The 22,417-nt window shown below is 39.7% G+C and overlaps 1 protein-coding gene across 8 annotated transcripts in view; it reads left to right on the top strand.

The window, feature by feature from the left end:
• The window catches only part of PIGN (phosphatidylinositol glycan anchor biosynthesis class N), a 167,608-nt gene that overhangs the window by 65,504 nt on the left and 79,687 nt on the right, over nt 1–22,417 (top strand). For all 8 annotated transcript variants that reach the window (XM_030552252.1, XM_030552249.1, XM_030552250.1 and 5 more), the window contains 2 exons: nt 1,156–1,248; nt 2,948–3,003. In XM_030552252.1, coding sequence (XP_030408112.1) covers nt 1,156–1,248; nt 2,948–3,003 — 149 coding nt within the window. The remainder of the gene's footprint in view (nt 1–1,155; nt 1,249–2,947; nt 3,004–22,417) is intronic.

Raw genomic sequence — 22,417 nt, 5'->3', positions numbered from 1 at the left:
GGGAAATTGACCACATAGGTATACTGGAATAAGTATTCCACTGTAACTATGTTGGTATAACCCTTTCCTCCCCCAACTGAACACTGTGTGGGAATAAAAATGACTTTATTCTACAAAAATAAGCTGTGCTGATGAATTTCCCTGTGTAAACAAGCCTTTAGGGAGCAATAACAGTTCCCTTCCAGCCTGGCTCCATTCTCTTGCACTAAATGGATCTTGGCACAGGAAAGAATCTGAACCTTAAGTGGGAAACAGATACATTTTGGAAACATAGTATAGATGGTACATGGATTTATTAAGAAAGGAGGAGGAGAAGAACAAAGAGGGAATATTAATGGACCCAGAACTTGTAATAATTAAAAAATATATATAATCACTTCGTATTAGTGTAACAAAAGATTCTGCTCACTAGTTAAAAAATTGGACCTTTGTCTTTTGGAGAGATTTCATATGAAGATGCAAAAATACACAACAGATTTACAGTAAAATATACACATTCCGCATAGGGCTTACAAAAGAGATTTTTTTTTCTTTTTTTTATGTCACTTTTCCAAATTATAAAATAGAGATAATGATATCTATGCATCTTTGTAAAGTGTTTAGAGATCTTTGAATGATGATCTCTGTGCACGTGCTGTCTTATTTTACAAATAGAGAAACTGAGGCACAGAGATTAAGTGATTTACTTGATATTCCACTTCAAATATGTGGCCAATCAGTAATAGCCCCCAGGGCCTCAATCCTAAAAGCAAGGAAGTTGGTGAAAGTTTTCTTTGACTTGAATGGAAGCGGGATTGTCCCCGAGATCTTCTGCATCCCAGTTCTCTGCCAAAATATCATCCTTTGTCTTTAGATACTTTTAAGCTTCACTTCTTCAGCCTTTATTAGCTTGTTAATTTGTTGCATATAAATTATATAATATAAAATATATATTCTTCCGTTCAGAATTTTTTTCTGTGAGGTTTGAGAAAGATCTTGTATTATACTTCTTATTTTGATTAGGTCTGATACAGAGGAATAATTATAGGAAGAGTATTTGTTGTAATTTATAACAATAGGTATTTGAGTAATTGTAACTAGTTTTACTTCGTTTTGTCTAGTTTTGGATTCTTTGACCAAATATGAATCTTGTTAATTCATGTTTAATGTTTGCAGGGAATTCTGCCTTTGGACTATCTGAATAATAGTGCTCATTTCAAAGCTGAGAGCATTTTTACAAATGCTGTTCAGATTCTTGAGCAATTTAAGGTAAGTAAATTACCATTCAAGTAAACATGTAACATTCAAGTAAATATTTCATACCACTCTATTTAAAAGGTACTACAGTATAGTATATACAACTATGATAACATTTTGATGATGCCATATTGGAAGTCAGAGTAAAAGGGAAATCACATATACATACTGTATAATATGAAATAGATAAAAAGCAGATCTATGTGAGATTGGAAATTCCTTGTTTAAATTTAAAGAAAAACATTAACGTTTTTTAATAATTAATTCTTTTTATTGCCCTGAGCATAAATGAAGTTGAGTAATGATTATCGTGTATTATACTAGTGTAGAGAATTTAAGTTCTAAGAGTCCAGCTGGACCTTGGGTTTGTGTATGCAGCTCAAATTGAAGTCAATGAGAGCAATGCTTGCTTATGTGAGGGCAGAAATTGGTCCTAAATTTAATTGTGATACATGAAAAGAAAGTAGGTTGCTATAGATCATGAGTGGGGAATCTGCTTTCTATGCAACTGGGTTGGAACATTCCAATCTCAAAGTTCAGGGCCAATAAACAACTTAATCAGAAGGTAACAAATATCTGTCTGCTCATGAAGCATAATGAACAGTAAGTGTCTCAACCAGCCTTTCTTTCGTTCTTTCTTTCGTTCTTTCTTTCTTTCGTTCTTTCTTTCTTTCCACAACACCATTATTTCTATAGTATTGATGGTGTTCGTAACCTTTTTTGCAGGTAAATTCGCCTCTTTAGTGTTCTTCTTTCCTCCCACCCCCCCAGAGTTGTTCCTGGCTTTGATTAACTCTTACCCTGTCTTTTTCTAGTGATAAATTTCCTGTTTGCTAGCTTATTTTTGAAGTCTTTTAGGGGCACAGGTTGTGTGTGTTTGAAGGAAAAGTAAGATAACTCAAAAATAATGGGAAGTAGCTCAGCAGCTTACAGAGATGCCAAGAGTTGCTTATTTTTACGGTCCATTGTCTGTAAGTTTCCTGTGATGGACAGATCTGAACACTGCTTGTATTCCTGGGGAGGATTTTGTCTTGAATGGATGTGAGATATATAGGAGATTGTTGCTTCAAGCTGTCAGATCCTGGAAGCAATATACTAGAAATCCCCTTGCTTCTTGTATGCATTCATTAGGCCCAGGTCAAACTGGTGCAGGAAGCCTGAAAAATATTTTCAAGGTCCTTCAGGCTGAGTGACTATGATTGCGTCAGAGCCTCCCATTTTTGTGCGTGTCCAGTTTGAGAAGTCCAGTAGCACCATTTCACATCTTTACAGCAGATCATTAGTTCCTGTCTGTTGGAGTCAACACCAATGCTTTGTATGATCATATCATTGATTTGATTGCTTGATTGTGTTTAGCTTTGACTCTGTGCTCAGAATGAAGCCATCCAGTAAACATTGATTATTTTTTCTCACCTTGTACACTGCGGAGGTCCTACTGTGAGAATTTCTGGTAGTTGGCTTACATTTGCCTTTGTAAGAGCACGATTGAATCTTTAGGGGTACTCTTTCAGCACTGTGCAAGGAGTTATATGGAACTCTTAACTATTTACAAGAGCAGAAAACCCAAAACCCCATCCATTGTGGTAAAAATTTGACCTTTGTTTCTTTTTTACAGCATTAAGAACCTTTCATATTTCAATCTAAACACTTCGCTAACATTAATTTCTAATTACAGCTTTTATGTTCATTGATTTCATAATTTTGTTTACAGATTAAGATGACTCAGAAGAAGGAAACTACTTTATCATTCCTATTTACACCTTTTCAGTAAGTGCATTTTACATTTTTTATATTTTAACTGAATAAAAATTATTTTATTTTTCACTTTGGTAAGTATTTCAATTGTAAGTATTTAATAAGCATTTATGGGATAACAGACAAGCATTAACCCAGAGATGCAGTCTCTCTTTCAAATGTACTGTGAGAAGATATCCCAAATCTTGCCCTCAGATATGAATGAGAGCTGTGCATGCGTATGAGAGTGGAGTTTTTCCTTAGAATTTATATTTTGGAAGGATTTAATCACATAACTTTTAATCATACTTAAAATAACATAAAATTTTAAAATATATTTTCAAGCCAAGCACATACATTAAAATAACTTTTTCTGACTATGGTATGGTTGAGTATTAAGTAATAGATTAGAGACATTCTTAGGATTGCAGGAGTGTACAAATTGTGTGTTTTTCCAGGTTTACTCCCTTTTATGAACAAAACAACGTCTATACATTGACTGTAGTGTATCTACAAATACCATTGCTTGAGCATTTCCATTACAAAGGTGAATTTCAGTTATTAATAATGGTCTTGGATGAAATTTGGTATTAATCTCAGGGAGCAGTTTCCTCTACCCCAGGAAGTTTAATCAGAAGTGATTGAGCCATTTTTAAGCATGGTATGAGTAGGGGAAAACAGTGAAGAGTTCCTGCTAAGAATAAATATTTGTGGCTTTTTTTTTTTTTTTTTTTTTTTTTAAACAACCGTTCAGCCTCAGTGGAAGGTATTGGAAATTTAAAATTTGACAGACTAACTTTCTGCCAAATCAGTTAAATGGCACTCCTGTCTCATGAAAATTTGATTTGACTTGGCAGAGTTTTAACAGTTTTTAAAACATACTTTATTCATGCACAAAAGATATCATTCTGAAATTATTAAGACTAAGAAAGTCTCAGCTTTAATAATTTAATAATAACAGTCTCCCAACATTCTACTGACAATGCACAAGTATGTAGACATAAATTGAGTGGAAATTTCAATTGATTAAAAGATATCTGATAATTCCACTGAAGTGGAGTGGAATTTTAGCTTTTAGCAGTAAAAGATAGTGAGATATGATTTGCTCCTTTTCTTATGACCGTTAGGTGTATTTATGTCCTAACTGAACTAAGAGGGAATTTTCCCATTGTGTGGATGTATTAGACTTCAGGCCATACATAGAAGGGGACCCAGCAGTACACAGCACTTATGGCCCGCTTTCTCAAAACCTTCAGAATTTATATTCTGTGGGATTTCCATTTCTAGAGTGATGTAGGGTCTTCTGAAGTGGCTTTTGATGTGTTCTAGCGCATACACCCACTCACCTGTTAATCCTTTATCTCAGATACAGTAACTCCTCAATTAACATCGTCCTGGTTAATGTTTCATTGTTACGTTGCTGATGTATTAGAGAACATGCTCGTTTAAAGTTGCACAATGCTCCCTTATAACGTTGTTTGGCAGCTGGTTGCTTTGTCCACTGCTTGCAGGAAGAGCAGCCCATTGGAGCTAGCTGGTGGAGGGTTGGAACCAGGGTGGGCCGGCAGCCTCCCCATCAGCTCCCCTAAGTTCCCTGTGTGGCAGCTGCCCAGCAGGCTATCAATTGCTGGGCAATTCAGCTGTCCCTCTGCCCACTGCTGTGTGCTGCTCCTGCCCTCTGCCTTGGAGTTGCTCCTGGGAGCCTCCTGCTTGCTGTGCAGGAGGTGCGGGGGAAGGTGGGTGCTGATGTCAGGGTGTCCTCCTCCCCCTACTCCTGTACCCCATCTCCACAGAGCAAGGTGGGAACATGACAGGGTTCAGGACAGAGAGAGCTTGCTGGCAGCAGCTGCTGTCTCAACTTGCTGATCTACTTAAAAAGGTAGTGTACTTAGAGTGGGGACAGCATACTTAAATTCTGTTGTGTCTTCTCCCTCCATTCGTGCTTCCTTGTAGAGTGTGTGGCTATATTAACAACAGTGTGTTAACTTGCCCTTGAGGGCTCAACCAAATGCTAGTTCATCATTTAGCTGCAAGGCATTTCCTGGGAAATATCCCACCCTCTTCCATCCTCTGACTCCAGCTCCTCAACCAAACTTCACAATCATTATTGCTGTATACGGTATTAACTTGTTTGTTTAAAACTTATTGTGTGTGTGTGTAATGTCTTTTGTCTGGCAAAACAATTTCCCTGGAACCCCCCCATTTACATTAATTCTTATGGGGAAATTGGATTAACTTATCATTGTTTCGCTTAAAATAGCATTTTTCAAGAACATAACTACAACATTAAGCAAGAAGTTACTGTAGGTTGTTTGTGCTTCTGACAATAATCTGCTTTGGGGCCAGTCAGACTATACTCTCAGTTCAAGCTACTTTCTTCCCCAAAGGATTTCAGTCTTCAATTAGGTCCGTGAGTTTGTCTTCAGTAATATTTAGTTCTGTATTCATTTGCTGGAGTGCTCCAAAAATGTTTTGTCATTTGGAGCAGCTGCCTTTCCTTCAGGAAATGAGACTGACATAACTGGAGTCTGTAAAATCCTAAAAGGTTTAAATATCTCTTTTGTGATATAGATTAAATTTGCTAAATAAGATTCCCATCTTTGTAGACAGAGATTATTTGCTGTGGTACTTTATACCACAGCTTCTTTAAAGGGAAAGATTCAGGATCTTTAAGCTCTCAGACCCTAGTCAAAGCAGTCTCAAAAGCAAATAAAAAAGTTTTAATCAAAACTCTGATTAGAAATGACAGTTGTATTATCAGAGAATTTGTGAATCCATGTGGAACAAAAATGCCATAGGGGACGGAGGGGCATTTAGGTTTTTATTTCAGTTCTGGATCTGCCGTGAGAATATTTCCTTTATTTTCTATTTTTTTTTCCAGAAAGACCTGTACAGTTCTGTATTATGATACTTTTCTCTTATGTTAATGCTGAATGTACCGTTAGGATGATATAAATGCTTTTGATTTCATGATAGGCAAGTGTTTTGTTTCTGTTTTGGTTTTTGAATTTGGATCAATGTAAATGGAAATCCCAGGGATTTTAATTTAACAAATATGAATGGGCGTGGGTGGGGGGAATGTTCTTCCTGTTCTTCTTTTTCCTTTATGCCTCTTTTCCTAGTGAGAGTTGTGGCGGCAGCATGGAGAGTAGGGAGGACCAGACCTCCCTTTCCTCTGCAACAGATTCCAGGTCCTCCTGGGGGATTCCCCAGCATTCCCAGACCAGCCAGGAGATATAACCCTTCCAAAGTATCTGGGTCGGCCTCCCAGGGGACATCCTTGTCAGGTGCCCGAACCACCTCACCTGATTCTTCCTGATCCAGAGGAGTAGTGACTCTACTCCAAGACCCCCATGTAGCCAAGCTCCTCACCCTGTCATGGAGAGTAAGCCCAGAAAGCAATGAGGTTTCTCCTCAGGGTGTCTGGGAAAAATGTACTTTTAAACTTAATATGAGCCTGTAGTAATTTTGTTGTACAGTCATTGCCCAAGTAACATTAAACAGAACAAACGATTGATTTCTTGAGATTCTCTTAAATAGTATCTGGTTCAGTTGATTCAGTAATAATTCTAATTATCGATGACTTTCTAGGGTTTCTGTGTGTATTAAAAATAAACAAAATCCTATAAATGTGCAAATTAGCATGGAAATAGCCTGCGTGGTGAAAGGTTTTGGACTAGCACATGACGGTTTGTTATATGGATCTTTTTAATCTTTCATCTTTATTATATTAAATATTCTTGTCTTGCTGAGGTATTGAAGATGAGTGCATTCATCTACAGTCTGATCATCTTTCCAACTTCATTCTAGGGGAGGAGGGTGAAAAGCCTGACCAGAATCACTACCCAGCTCTCATAATAGTTCTAAATTTCCAAGAGTCTTCCACCTGAAAACTTATTGTTAGGTAGGTTACTTGACACCAGGGCTTGATTCTGCAGTGTGCTCATCACTTTGGCTCTGATCTGGCAAAGCACATGCTAAACACTAACCATATGAGTAGACTCGTAGACTTCGTGGCTTCAAGTTAAACATGTGCTTAAGTGCTTGATTAAATTAGAGACCCTCTACTCAGCATCTTTCAGGAATGAGGCCCCAAAAGGCAGCATGACTATTGTCTTGCAGTGTACATATTATCAGTAGCTGATGACACAGTACTTCTTGTTTAATAAGTATTTAAACTGAATAAGATTTCACAAAAAGAAAGAGTACATTTTATTGCTACATTAACATTCTATACTAGGAGAAAAAATCCTTGAAGCTGAAAAAAAATCACGTAACATTTTGTTGGTTTATATTTCCTCCTATTTTTGGAAATAGTGGGAAATGAATTGCACAAGCACAAACTACCTTTTACAGGCAAAGCTGCCCAAAGAGAAGGGCAAAAGGGGCAGTTTTTTCCAGGCCCCCCAATTTGAGAGGGCCCTCAGTCCATGGAGTTTGAGTGAGTGGCACTGTGACCTGGCACACGGGGTTGCAGCACCACTCAGGTTTGGCAACCATGTGTGCCAGGTCACAATGCTCAGAGAGGGAACCTGGGCCTAGCCCTGCAGGACAGAAACCTCCACTGTCACACTATCTGGAGTGTCTCACAACTGTGAGTGCCTACCTCAGGGCAGACTGTCAGAAGATAGGGCAGATACCCCACGCTTGTGGTATGTTCTATAATTAGATTTCACCAAGCCGATAACAAGTGTGAACTCCTGGATCACTATACCAGTCTCACCATGGAGTCACACACAGTCCCCTTAGACTCTCCAGCCTACTTTGCCACCCAGATGAACTTGAACTTTTTGATAATGGTCACTTAACCAAAAGTCATAGCACATCAGGTTGCTCCCAGTCCCAAGAGCAATTAGTGAGAGGTTAAAGCAGGTAAAATACATGTACAGATGAATAACAGTTTGCAATTCCAAATGATGGAAGTGCTATAATAAACTGCCAGTTTCCCAGAAGTCTTTTCAGGGTACCCAGATTGTTTCTGGGGATTTCTGCTGTGTGTCTGGTACACGTCTCTGTAAAAGTCCAGAGGTGAAGTATCAGAGGGGTAGCCGTGTTAGTTTGGATCTGAAAAAAGCGACAAAGAGTCCTGTGGCACCTTATAGACTAACAGATATTTTGGAGGATAAGCTTTCGTGAGTGAATAACCACTTCATCAGACGCATGTAGTGGAAATTTCCAGAGGCAGGTATAAATAGATTCATAGACTTAAGGTCAGAAGGGACCATTATGGTCATGTAGTCTGACCTCCTGCACAATGCAGGCCACATAATCTCACTCACCCGCTCCTGTAACAAACCCATAACCTATGTCTGAGTTACTGAAGTCCTCAAAGCGTGGTTTAAAGACCTCAAGGTGCAGAGAATCCTCCAGCAAGTGACCTGTGCCCCATGCTCCAGAGGAAGGCAAAAAACCTCCAGGTCCTCTGCCAATCTTCCCTGGAGGAAAATTCCTTCTCGACCGCATATATGGCAATCAGTTAAACCCTGAGCATGTGGGCAAGACGCACCAGCCAGCACCCAGGAAAGAATTCTCTGTAGTAACTCAGATCACACCCCATCTAATATCCCATCACAGACCGTTGGGCATATTTACCTGCTAATAATCAAAGATCAATTAATTGCCAAAATTAGGCTATCCCATCATACTATCCCCTCCATAAACTTATCAAGCTTAGTCTTGAAGCCAGATATGTCTATTGCCCCTACTACTCCCCTTGGAAGGCTGTTCCAGAACTTCTCTCCTCTAATGGTTAGAAACCTTCGTCTAATTTCAAGTCTAAACTTCCTAGTGTCCAGTATATATCCATTTGTTCTTGTGTCCACATTGGTACTAAGCTTAAATAATTCCTCTCCCTCCCTGATATTTATCCCTCTGATATATTTATAAAGAGCAATCATATCTCCCCTCAGCCTTCTTTTGGTTAGTCTAAACAAGCCAAGCTCTTTGAGTCTCCTTTCATAAGACAGGTTTTCCATTCCTCGGATCATCCTAGTAGCCTTTCTCTGTACCTGTTACAGTTTGAATTCATCCTTCTTAAACATGGGAGACCAGAACTGCATGCAAGATTCCAGATGAGGCCTCACCAGTGCCTTGTATAACGGTACTAACACCTCCTTATCTTTGCTGGAAATACCTCACCTGATGCATCCTAAAACTGCATTAGCTTTTTTAACGGCCATATCACATTGGCGGCTCATAGTCATCCTTTGATCAACCAATACTCAAAGGTCCTTCTCCTCCTCTGTTACTTCTAACTGATATGTCTGCAGTTTATAACCAGAATTCTTGTTATTAATCCCTAAATGCATGACCTTGCACTTTTCACTATTAAATTTCATCCTATTACTATTACTTCAGTTTACAAAGTCATCTAGATATTCCTGTATGATATCCCGGTTCTTCTCTGTGTTAGCAATACCTCCCAGCTTTGTGTCATCCACAAACTTTTAGCACATTCTCACTTTTTGTGCCAAGGTCAGTAATAAAAAGATTAAATAAGATTGGTCCCCAAACCGATCCCTGAGGAACTCCACTAGTAATCTCCTTCCAGCCTGAGAGTTCACCTTTCAGTATGACCTGTTGTAGTCTCCCCTTTAACCAGTTCCTTATCCACCTTTCAGTTTTCATATTGATCCCCATCTTTTCCAATTTAACTAATAATTCCCCATGTGGAACCGTATCAGATGCCTTACTGAAATTGAGGTAAATTAGATACTGCGTTTCCTTTGTCTAAAAAATCTGTTACCTTCTCAAAGAAGGAGATCAGGTTGGTTTGGCACGATCTACCTTTTGTAAAACCATGCTGTATTTTGTCTCAATTACCATTGAGCTCAGTGACCTTAACTACTTTTTCCTTCAGATTTTTTTCCAAGACCTTACATACTACAGATGTCAAACTAACAGGCCTATAGTTACGTGGATCACGTTTTTTCCCTTTTCTTAGAAATAGGAACTATATTAGCAATAGTCCAGTCGTACGGTACAATCCCTGAGTTTACTGATTCATTAAAAATTCTTGCTAATGGGCTTGCAATCTCATATGCCAGTTCCTTCAATATTCTTGGATAAAGATTATTTGGGCCTTCCAATTTCGTCCCATTAAGCTGTTTGAGTTTGGCTTCTACCTCGGATGTGGTAGTATCTGCCTCCATATCTTCATTCCCATTTGTCATTCTACCATTATCCCTAAGCTCCTCATTAATCTCATTAAAGACTGAGGCAAGGAATTTTTTAGATATTGAGCCATGCTTAGATTATCCTTAACCTCCACTCCATCCTCAGTGTTTAGCGGTCCCTTCTTCTTTCTTTGTTTTCTTCTTATTTATATGGCTATAGAACCTTTTACTATTGGTTTTAATTCCCTTGCAAGCTTTTGGCCTTTCTCACTTTATCCCTACATGTTCTGACCCCAATAATGTACCTTTCCTTGCTAATCCCTCCCATCTTCCACTCCTTGTAGGCTTTCTGCTTTTTCTTAATCACCTCTCTGAGATGCTTGCTCATCCAACTTGGTCTACAACTCCTGCCTATGATTTTGTTCCCATTTCTTGGGAGGCAAGCTTCTGATAGTTTCTGAAACTTTGACTTGAAGTAATTCCAGGCCTCCTCCGCCTTTAGATCCACAAGTTCTTCAGTCCAATCTACTTCCCTAACTAATTTCCTTAATTCTTTAAAATTAGCCCTTTTGAAATAAAAAACCCAAGGCCCAGATCTGTTGTTGTTTATCCTTCCATCTAGTTGGAACTGAATTAGCTCATGATCACTCAAACCAAGGTTGTCCCCTACAACCATTTCTTCTATGGGGTCCTCACTACTCAGCAAAACCAAAACCTAAAATGGCATCCCCTCTTGTTGGTTCTTCAACTACTTGGTGAAGGAATCCATCAGCTATCGCATCCAGAAAAATCTGAGCACTATTACTAGCACTTTTCTCCAGTTTATATCTGGGAAGTTAAAGTCTCCCATGATCACACAATTCCCATTAGTGTTTACTTCATTAAAGACGTTAAAGAGGTCTCTATCCATATCCAAATCAGATCCCAGCGGTCTGTAGCACACCCCAAGTACTATCTCAGGGGAGGTTCTAGTAGCTTTCTTTCCCAATGTGATTTTTGGCCAGACAGACTCTGTCTTATCCATTCCATCACTTCTTATTTCTTTACAGATTACCTCATCATTGATATACAATGCTACTCCACCATCTTTGCCTTTATTTCTGTCTTTCCTAAACAGCACATAGCCTTCAATACCCGTACTCCAGTCATGACTACTATTCCACCATTTTTCTGTTATCCCTATAATATCTAGTTTCACTTCCTGCACCAGTAGCTCTAGTTCCTCCGTTTTGTTACCTAGGCTACTTGCATTAGTGTACAAACATCTTAATTTTTGCCGTTTTTCTTCACTGACATTCTTTACCCAGTTAGGCACAGACATTCTACCACCAGTATCACCTATTAAACTGGTATCTACACTACCCTTCCTCCTTATGTCCATTCTCCTACCCATGGCTGTATCCTTTCTTACTTTGTTTTCTTCCCTCTCAATGTTAAATTCTGGCATGGAGATTACCTGGACATCTCCCAGCCATCTCCCCCAAATTCCTAGTTTAAAGCTCTCTTAATCAGTTGTGCCAGCCTCCATCCTAGAAGTCTGTTTCCCTCCTTACTTAGGTGAAGTCCATCCCGAGAGAACAGTCCTCTGTCCATGAATGCTTCCCAGTGGCCATACATCCCAAAGCCCTCCTTAGAGCACCACTGTCTGAGCCATCTGTTGATTGCCATAATCTTGTAACACCTTTGTTGCCCTTCTCTAGGAACAGGCAGAATCCCACTGAAGATCACCTGAGCCTCGATTTCCTTAAGCGTCTTCCCCAGTCTGGGAGAGTCTCCCTTGATACATTCCAGTGAGAATCTAGCCATATCATTCGTTCCCACGTGAAGGACAATCAGCGGATACTTTCCCGCTCGCTTTAGGATCCTTTTCAGCCTCAGGTCCACATCCCGTATCTTAGTACCTGGCAGACAGCACACCCTTCTGGGTCTAGAATCATCCCTAGTTACGGGCCTGTCTACTCTTCTCAGTAAGGAGTCCCCAGTCACATAGACCTGCCTCTTCCTGGTGACAGTTTGATTCTCCGGTCTATCTCCTGTTTCCTCTGGCTGCAATCCTCTCGATTTCTGTTGTCCCTTGCAATCCTCCGCAACCCATCCTGTATCCTCCTCATATTTGGTGTTGTCTCCATTGACTCTATACCTCTTCCTATAGGACTAGCTGCTCTTCTCTTCTTCCTTGACCTCTCACCTTCAGCGACCACCTGCTGTGCCCCTTCATTTTCCAACTCTGCAAACCTGTGCCTGAGTTCTGTTTCTCCTTCGCTGGCCCATCTTTTCTTCTGCCTAGTTCTCTTAGTCACATGCTTCCAACATCCACTTTCCTCACCCAGCAGCCTCCCCTCAGAATTCTTTGGTCCTGCTTCCATCTGCAAGTCTGAGCTTTTCCCTTCAGCCTCCTCATGTCTTTTGCTCCATCATCCACTTGAACCCACTTCTAAACTCAGCCAGAGTTTCCACCTGCATCTCCAGTCCTCGGATCTTTTCTTCCATCAGCTCTATCAGGCGGCACTTCATGCAGATGGAACTCTTTTCAGGTACCCCCTCCAGGATCATGTACATGCCGCAGCTTCCACATCCAGTCATCCTCATTGTCTTTCACTGCTGCCTTTGTATCGGTCATAGCCTTCCCACTGTTAGTCCAGGAAACACAAACCAAAGCAAACCACCACCACCTACAGCAAAACAAACCCCAACAGGCACCAGAACACCACGCTCTCCCTTCACTAGCCTGTCAATTCCTCTGCCTAGGTCTCTTAGTCTCCCCCCCCACAAACTCTCACTGAAACTCCCCTGTTTACAGCTCTGTTTGCTGGCTCCTGTGCTGCTGCAGCTGTCAGTGCCGCTGCCTGACTGGCCGGCTTCCTTTATAGGCCCCCTAAGCAGAGAAGCCCCGCCCCCTAATCAGGGCTCACTTTCTCTCCCAGCACACTGCCCCTACCAGCAACCGCACGTATAACTACAAAATACAATACACAAAATACAGGCAAGAATCAGTCCGGAGGTGAAGGATCTTTCCTTGAATCCATATTTATAGCTTCTTCTGACAGGAAAAACCAACATGAGCTTTTTTAGTGAGTGAGGGAGGCACTTCGAGTATTTGACCTCTGGTCATCAAACACAGTGGCTACTTGTTTTGGAATTAGTATTTTTCTGTTAAAGTCCTTCATTAGCATTCCACAAGGCTTCTCTAATGGGTTATGTAGTTAAAGGGATATTCACAATGTAAAAGGTTGCTCCTGCATTATAAAAGGGTACAGACAAGTGAAAACAATGCAAGTAACTTCCCATTAGTTTTATGAAGTCTTTATGACTTTTATGAAGTTAAATAGACTCGTCTACCTTCAACAATCACTTTGATCTATACTAATGCACAAGTGAATACACTTTAGCATGACCTGGTCTGCCAGTGTCACAGCCAATATGAGGTGAATGCGAGGCAGGCAACTCCTGCCCCCTTTTTGGGCCTCAGTTTTAGGGTGAGTAAGGTGAGGTGCCTTGGTTTCAGATTTTGCCCCAAGCCCCCAAATACCTCTGTGCAGCCTGGTCTACAGGACTAGAGTTAGCAATATTGAAGCTAGGACGGTTTGACCTCTATGCTCTCCCACAGATGAATAATAAGTGATCCAGGCTAACATGGCTGCTCCTCTGATACTTGCTACAGATGAGTGTGTCGCAATGCATTTGGTGTAGAAATTATTGGTATGTTGTATTTGATTGTAATTGGAAATGGTGCAGCTGCATCCCAATGGCTCAAAATTCACTGAAAATATACAGTATTTGAAGATGTAAGTAGGGAGTTAATGGAAGATTTACACACAGATTGTGCTAATCTGATTGCTCTTGTCTGCTGTTGCAGATAAGCAGGGTTCTGTGTTTGCATTCCCTCCAGGCACAACTGTCCTTCTCATTAAGGTAAGAATAATTCCCTTCCCCCACTATTCAGTGATGGATGGTGAATTTGTTCAACGGATTTAATTGCACTTTTTTTCTGATGCTAGAAATCTGAAAATTGCAATACAGAAAAAAAGTGCACACCAATTAAATAATCTACTTCTACCTAATTTATAGGCCTTTTTTGAGTCATTATTAATTAGTGCTTTGAGAGCCTCTAAAGATAGTGTAGACATCCAAAATGTTGTTGTTCCATTTTTGGAATATTATTCATTTTAATGTAAATTTTAAGCAACTTAAAAGTCTGTATAGGAAGTTCTTTAATAAGTCCTTTTTAAAATGATTTTAAGGATGTGATTGGGTGGGTGTTTATATTAGGCCCATACCACAAGGAACATGGATTTGAAATCTTTTTAATGTTGTTCCTTATAACTGAATTTTCAGAAATTCTGGAACAGATCTGAATCAGAAATTTCTGCTTAAGAAATTCTGTATTTCCCCATTGGGCTAGTCAAAAATTCTTTGAAACTGTTGACAGAAAATTTAGTTTTTGACAAATTGAAAAATTTCAAGGAAGCATCTGAAAAATTTGACTTCTCAATAAAAAATTTTTATTTTTGTCAAGCTTTTAATGGAAAAAGAAACCTTTTTTCCACCCAGTTCTACTTTCCAGATACTTTATTACCAAGTGCCCTGAGAAATTTGTACGTCAACTCCAGATTTCATGCTTCCAAAGCTAGAGTCTTTGATATATTCTGTGCTGCTGAATCTAATAATATGAAAGTGTTGAGAGCTTTAAGACCCTTTAATCACTTAATGTTGACACAATGAAATTTACTCCAATTTACATTAACTTTTGGCAATAGAGAGAGATTACATTGAACTGAAGCAAAAGTCTTCTGATTTCCACAAGTAATCTATTGTCTAGGAAAATTATAGCTAGCATAATGTTCCGAAGATAACAGGAAGATTGTAACTCTGCCCTTTTGCATGTGGATCCCAATTCCACCTTTTTTGTTTGATTCAGCAGTCAAATGTTGCGGAGGACAGATGTGACCACCCTGCACTGCCATCATAACTTAAGCGGTGTCTGCATCCCCAGATTGAGGTGAGTTAGAACTCTCAGACAGCCCTAGCTATTTATAAGGAAGCATCTGGCTCCAAGTGATTCAATATTGTTCACACCTGAAAGTTTTCAGACACCTTTACAGAGGATCAAATCTGAACAAAATTATACCTTGAGTCTAGTTATGAGACTCTATTACAAGTGTGAAACTCAGGAAGTACTTACTTGCCAATTACAAGTCTGCTGCAGATTGAACAAGACCATGACCTGCTTCCACAAGAATGTATCATGTTATTGATGGAGTCTCTCACTTGTGTGCAAAGTCATTGTATGGTTCATGCCACTGGAAAATCCCTTTGATTATTTTCTTAGACTTCTAGAAGGTCACATGAAGAGAAGATCCATTTTCATAGGTAGAGTTTTTTCCCCCCTCATCCCTCCCACCCGGAAGAAAAATTTTCAAAAGCTGTTTGCTTAGCAAAACAGGAGACTTTCCTATTATGCACATGCTTCCAAATTCTGACCTTTTGACTTTTGCATATAAGAAAGGAAGGTAACAAGGTGCCAAATACTAAAAATAAAAGGAAGAGGAATAGTAAAATAAATCCCAGGATTTGCTGGCAGGTAAAAATTGATGTCTGGGGAAACAGTCTCTCATTACGGTGTGGTTGTAGTCATTTCATTTCCAGGATATTATAGACACAAGGTGGGTGAGATAATATCTTTTACTGGACCAACTTCTGTTGGTGAGAGAGACAAACTTTCAAGAGATATGAAGAAAAGCGTCTCCCCCCGACTTCATCCATCTTGTCAATCTATCTCATTAGCAGTCTGACCATTTGATGTTCCCTGAGGCAACTGCAGAAGAGCAAAGCTGGCACAATTGCCTTAGGAGTGTGCTAAGGAACCAGATGCCAATGTTGCAAAAATACCCACAAAGATTGGCATCTCTGGCTAGGAAAGTATTCATAAAAGGCACAGCAGGAAGACTGATATAGTGAAATGAATAGATGGAAGATCAAGTGCCACACTAAAACCTTCTTACTCGATAAATGTAACATTATTATTCTGACAAGTGTGAGAAGTTAAAATATTAAATTACCAAAAGCATGGGACTGTCTGTGCATGTGCCTGTTTGTACACAATATTTTCAGGAAAAATCCTGCTTCCAGCAATTAGCCTTCTGATTGCCTCACAATCAGATGGAGGGAGCAGTAATTTATGAATTCAATACAAAGAACAGAAGTTTAGGTGAATTTGAATTGTCACTTGCTTTTCAGTAATCAAGATTCTTGTTTAAAGCCTACAGTAATATTACTTTAGTAATATTGGGAAATAACTCAGACATTTTGTACTATTTAACAGTAAGCATATATCTTGCCGCATATGAGATTTTCACATCTGATATGATAAGCTTTAATATTTAAAAAAAAATCAGTAATCTGGAACACCTTTAGTGTAGTGCATGCAATGTTCAATCCACAACTATAGTTCAATGAGAATTGTGTCCATACCTCACACTGAAAATGTAGCCCTCTGTCTTTATTTTTCAGTATTAGTTTAAAATGTAACACTCTCTTAAATATATGCCAGGTTTTAACCTAGAAAATGTTAGATTACACAAAGCAAGTCTTTCTGCAGAATTATGCATTATTTGTCATGGTTACAGAAAAGAAAATGGAGATTTGATAATGTGGAGTGCACCTTTGAAGTAATCTGGGAACTTCAAAGAAATGCCATATACACACACACATTTATTCTGTCTTTACTCTTGATCTGACAGCTGAAGATGTAAAACTGCCTTGTCTCCCTTTTGTCAGATGTTCTTTCAAAACTGGTATGGTATGCTTGCAAAATTGACAGTTGGTGCAAAGAAAAGGCGGTGACTTTTTTCTATCCTTTTAACCTGAGATTGTGTCCCCGGAGGTACCAGAGCCGCTAGTGCCTCCTTTGAAGCATTCTAGTATTAACAAAGAGGATCTTGTGGTGGTTCTTAATTCAGGAAATACTAGTACAGATGGCACTTCCCATAATGCACTGTGACAGCTGGTGTGAAGAATTCTGGGGTGTCAGAAAGAAACAGGAAGGAGAAAGAAGCTTCTGTAACAGAGAGAAGTGTTCTTAATGCATGAACTGTTCATCTTCTGTTTGCCTCTCATTTTACAGTGCAATAAAAATGTACAGTCCAACCCCATTTATGTGAAGGCTTTGGGATGCAAATGGATTAATATATAAGGGGAGTCAGCTGGTGTTCTAGGTGGAGGGGAGGGTGCTTCCCCATTGTCAGCTATCTCTGAAAAGAGAGCCAGTATTCTGTTTGTGTGGCTTCTTCTTCACCCTGTTAAAAAGTGGGGACCCAGATTTTAGCTTGCCTCTTTGTGCTGGCTGGCCTTGTGCAAGCTGGCCAACAGGCTCACCTTTATCCTGCTGTCTTTGTGGGAAGTAGGTTGGCAGTTCTTCACTGTTTTCCGGGTTTTGAGAACATCTGTGTATTTGTGGAGACTCCCATATTGCCCTGAGAGACAAAAAGGGTTAACTAAAAATGGTTGCAATATATTGATAGAATTTACTCTTGAAAGTGAGAGTGATTACCTCCTGGGTTGAAAAAAATCAGTGAGTGGGTTATAGTGTGCATAAACCACAGCTAAAAATGTCAGTCAATATCTGTTTTACTTAATACATTGTTCATAAAGCTCACAGTTAAGCAATGTTTTAAAAGATAACATTGAATCAAAGCCTTCAACAAGGAAATGAAACAATCCCTCTTACACATCAGGCTTCCTGATGTTTTCCAGTTTCAATAGCACTTGTAGCTGCTTTTAATTTTTACAGGAAAAGCTCACTGGGAATTGCTTTTGCCCAGCACAGAAAAATGTGATACAATTGGATTTACAATAAAATAGAGAAAAGGGTATGGTTGAGAATGAGCTAAAGAGATAATGTATCCAATAATGTATCCCCAGTATAACTTTATACATATGCAATTTCCTTACTTTTTCATTTTATAGCAAGCAAGGATTAGTTAATTAAGTGGTATAGCCATTTTATTTAATGAGCCAACCAGCACGTGATCTTTATAATACTAAATTATTGTTTTTTAAATGCATTTTCCATCATGCAAGGATCTTCCTCCACTCCCCCATTAAGCTTCAACCACCCTCAAGGGTCCCACATCCTGTTCTACTATCCTTTGGACTTAAAACAGCTAGATCCATTTTCCACTGGAGTATCTCAATTCTGTTTCTGAGTTGGCCAGAAGAGTTGCTTCACAGAGTGTTTTTCTTCCTCCTGGCCTCCAGTTGACCTTAACTCTTGTGATACTAGTTTGCATACAAAATATGCAAATATGTAGCCCAACCATCTTAATTGTCTCTTTCTGATCAGTGTGTTGGCAGCAGGTTGTTTAACATGCCTGCCCATTTTTCTGTCTCTTATCTTAGCTATCCAAGGGACTTTCATAAGTCACCTGAGGCATTTACTACTGAATACATGAATATGCTGCATCAGGGACACTGATTTATGGGAAATGAAAAGCCAAATATAATTTGTAGAATTTGAAAGTCCAGGATTATACCGTTATCTGGCAGACCATTTTATGGCATTTCATTTATGTCCTACTGTTCTCTCTCTCTCTCTCTTTAGAACAGTATAGAGATACTCTTGGGGTCTTGTTGACCGCTGGAAGTACTTTCTCCCTATTTTCACACCACTATGGTCTATGAAATAGAATAGCAGGAATTTGAAACAGAAATTTTAAAATTCCTATTGTTTTGTTACTCCAGTTGTTATTCTGCTTGTTACTTTGCTTCACAGTGTTTGCTATAGTCAACATTACTTGTAAACTGTTAGTAAAATGAAGCACTGAGTCGCAGAGCTATTTGAGTGTAGCTATACAGCTGGACTGGCTGATTTACAGCAACAAGAGTTGCACAGATTCTAGGAGTCAGTGTTCACAGTCCATGATGATTAATCAGCAACACACCATTAACACAAGCAGGGGAGGATTCCCACATCTCATGAAGTTAGTGTTTCACACAGATTCAACAAAACAACTCTTCATCCATTTAAATTTTCACAGATATCTTGAAGGCCTGTAATTGCATTTTTAAGTATCAAACTATTAGATTCTGGATAAATTATTAAAATTAATGTAGAGAGATAGTTTTGTGACGTCCACAATTTTCATAAACAGATTTTTTTTTCCTCTGATCGTTGTCTCTGTAAGCACCTATGACGAAGTTCCTCCTCTGCCTCTGTGGGCCCTGCACTTTTTGGTGGATTTGCTCACCTCAGAAGTTCACAGCAGCCCTCAGTTTGGCCACTTCTGCCAGAGGCTCAAACCTTCCATTCATTCTACTAATCTCATCACTGGCCAACATGGGAAAATGGAGAACAATCCCCACAGTCTCTAGTGGGTCAGGGACAGGCCAGATCCCTTTCCAAATTAGACCTTCCCTTCTGGTGTTTCTCACAGACAAGATCAACTCCTCCTGTTGGGGGATGGGGGGAACCAGGCCCACTCTCTACATGGGTTCCAGCCCAAGGTCCTGTGGGTAGCAGCTGTCTACAATGTCTCCTGTATCAGCTGCATGACAGCTACAACTCCCTGGGCTACTTCCCCATGGCCTCCCCCCAGCACCTTCTTTATTCTCACTGCAGGATCTTCCTCCTGAAGCCTGATCACACTTATACTCCTCAGTCCTCCAGCAGCATGCCTTCTCACTCCCTGCTCTGTATATGCCCTCCACTAACTGATGAGAGATCCTTTTTAAACCAGGTGTCCTGGTTATCCTGCCTGCCATAATTGATTCTAGTAAGTTCTTAACTGGCTCCAGGTGTCTTAATTAGCTTGTCTGTCTTAATTGGTTCTATCAGGTTCCTGATTGCTCTAGGGGAGCCCCTGCTCTGGTCACTCAGGGAACAGAAAACTATTTATCCAGTGGCCAGTATATTTGCGTTCTACCAGACTAGGGGGAGATCCTTAGAGCCCACCCACTTCCTGGATACCAACAGGACCAGACTCCTGTACCCCACTGTTCTGGGTCTGTCGCAGCACCATACAACAAGAACTGTACTGTACAAGAAGTTTGATTGAAAATAAGCATTGTAATTCCTGACTTTGATTTTGAAATATTTATTTCACCAGGTTTTCCACAGTTCACTGAATGATCTTATGACTGTGTAGCATCATTTGCAATTTTATCCTTTTATGAAGATCATCTGCTCTTGGTGGAAACATGTCAGGGTTTTACATCATGTATTCGATCCTGCTCACACCAAACTTGTATGGCATCTGGCATACATCATTAAAATAAAAGATGCAGTGACAAAAATAAGCCAGTTTATAACTACACTGTTAATTCCTTCCATAGTCAGATGCCTTTATAGAGATACTCAAGCTGCAAACTGTAGTTTCAACCATAGTTGAAAGAGATGTGATGGAGTTAGCAACAGGAATGCAATGGCTTGTAGTTCAAAGGGATTGAATGCAGCACATATTAGAGACCTGGCAAAAAGTATGCAGTAGTTATAAGATGACTATCTAGATACTGCTACTTTATTATTGTTTTATTATTATTGTTGTTGTTTTGTTTTTATTATTTTATTATTTGTATTACTATAGCACACAGGAGTCCTAGTCAGGGTCCAGGACCCCAGTGTGCTATGTGCTGTACAAACACAACAAAAATGATGGTCCCTAACCCAAAAAAGCTAACTGTCAAAATTCCAAATATAAGACATGGAGACAGACAAGGGAGTGTATAAAGAAACAATGAAACAATATTGGTGAGCAAGATAGATGGTGGTCGCAGAACAGCAACGTTACTATTGTCAAATTTTTTTGTAGGCATCATGAAAAAGAGTTTTAAGGAGAGACTTGAAGGAGGATAATGCATTTGTTTTGTGGTTGCTTACAGGGAGCTACTCCCAAGCATGAGCAGCATGGGAGAAAGCAGGGAGGTGCTTATTTAAAAACTTAACAAGTAGGTAGGTAATGGAGGTTGGCTTCACAGACCTATCGGAGACATGAGTCAGCATCTCGCTAGTGAATGAGAGATGATACATAGAGTGGAGCGTGGTAGGATAGATTATATGGCCTTCAACACTATTGTATCTTCCAAGTATTTAGGAATAGAAAAAAAGTAACCTTGCCTTCTTTCTCACCCTCTAGTGCAGGGGTCGGCAACCTTTCAGAAGTGGTGTGCCAAGTCTTCATTTATTCACTCTAAAAAAAGTTAACGTTTTTAGAAGATCTCTTTCTATAAGTCTATAATATATAAGTAAACTATTGTTGTATGTGAAGTAAATAAGTCTTTTAAAATGTTTAAGAAGCCTCATTTAAAATTAAATTAAAATGCAGAGCTCCCTGGACTGGTGGTCAGGACCTGGGCAGTTTGAGTGCCACTGAAAATCAGCTTGTGTGCCACCTTCAGCACCCATGCCATAGGTTGCCTACCCCTGCTCTAGTGGAAATAGCTTGATTGTTTTATAGCCTACTTGTTTGGTTTTGTTCGTGTTTGTCCATGTGAATGAATGAGTGGGGTGGAGGGTGTGAAGCAGCTGAGGTAAAGATATTTTAAACTGCTAGGGGTTCACTGCACAGTTAATCAAAGCTCTTATCGAGAGTTTAGTCCACACCCCTCTGCCATGCAAACAGAAAAACCTTTTGCCCATGTTTAAGCCTAAGCTAGCTGACCTGACTCTATGTATAGGTTAGAGCCCAGGCTACAGATTTACTCGAGCTGGCACCTGTCCACTTTTCAGTGAGGATGCAGGGAAAATCACTCAAATGCTGATCCTCCACTGACCTTCCCACAGTTCCCACTGAAAGACAGGTTCTCCTGCAGTTGACACAATTGACTGGGAAAGAATCCTAGAGCATCTCCGCACAGAGTCATGGAATATGCAGATGTGTATGGGTGAGACAGAGACAGTGAAGACACAGTAACCCAAGTAGGCCTTTGCTGTGAGGATTCTCACACCTGAGCTAGGCTAAGTCGGATGCCAACCATTTTGATTAACCATGCAGTGAATACATACCTCCAGTGTCAGCAGTACAAGTACTGCAAAGGAAACCATTCCGCTAACCTCTCTCCCTAGTCTATGAGCCTATCTTGTCATTCATTGTTAAATTCAGGATCCTTTTAATATCATTGCTCTACTACTGCATTCATAGGGTTTTAGTTTTTAGCCTAATTCTGGAAAATCTATTGTACAATAATGTTTATATCAATAAATGCACAAACAGGCATAATAAAATAAACCATACACCTCTACCTTGATATAACGCTGTCCTTGGAGCCAAAAAATCTTACCGCGTTGTAGGTGAAACCGTGTTATATTAAACTTGCTTTGATACACCAGAGTGCACCGC

The sequence above is a fragment of the Gopherus evgoodei genome, chromosome 2 (assembly GCF_007399415.2).
Source record: "Gopherus evgoodei ecotype Sinaloan lineage chromosome 2, rGopEvg1_v1.p, whole genome shotgun sequence".
Lineage (NCBI taxonomy): Eukaryota > Metazoa > Chordata > Testudines > Testudinidae > Gopherus > Gopherus evgoodei.
Note: the sequence above shows the minus strand (reverse complement) of the source record. Positions and strands in the feature narration are given on the sequence as shown.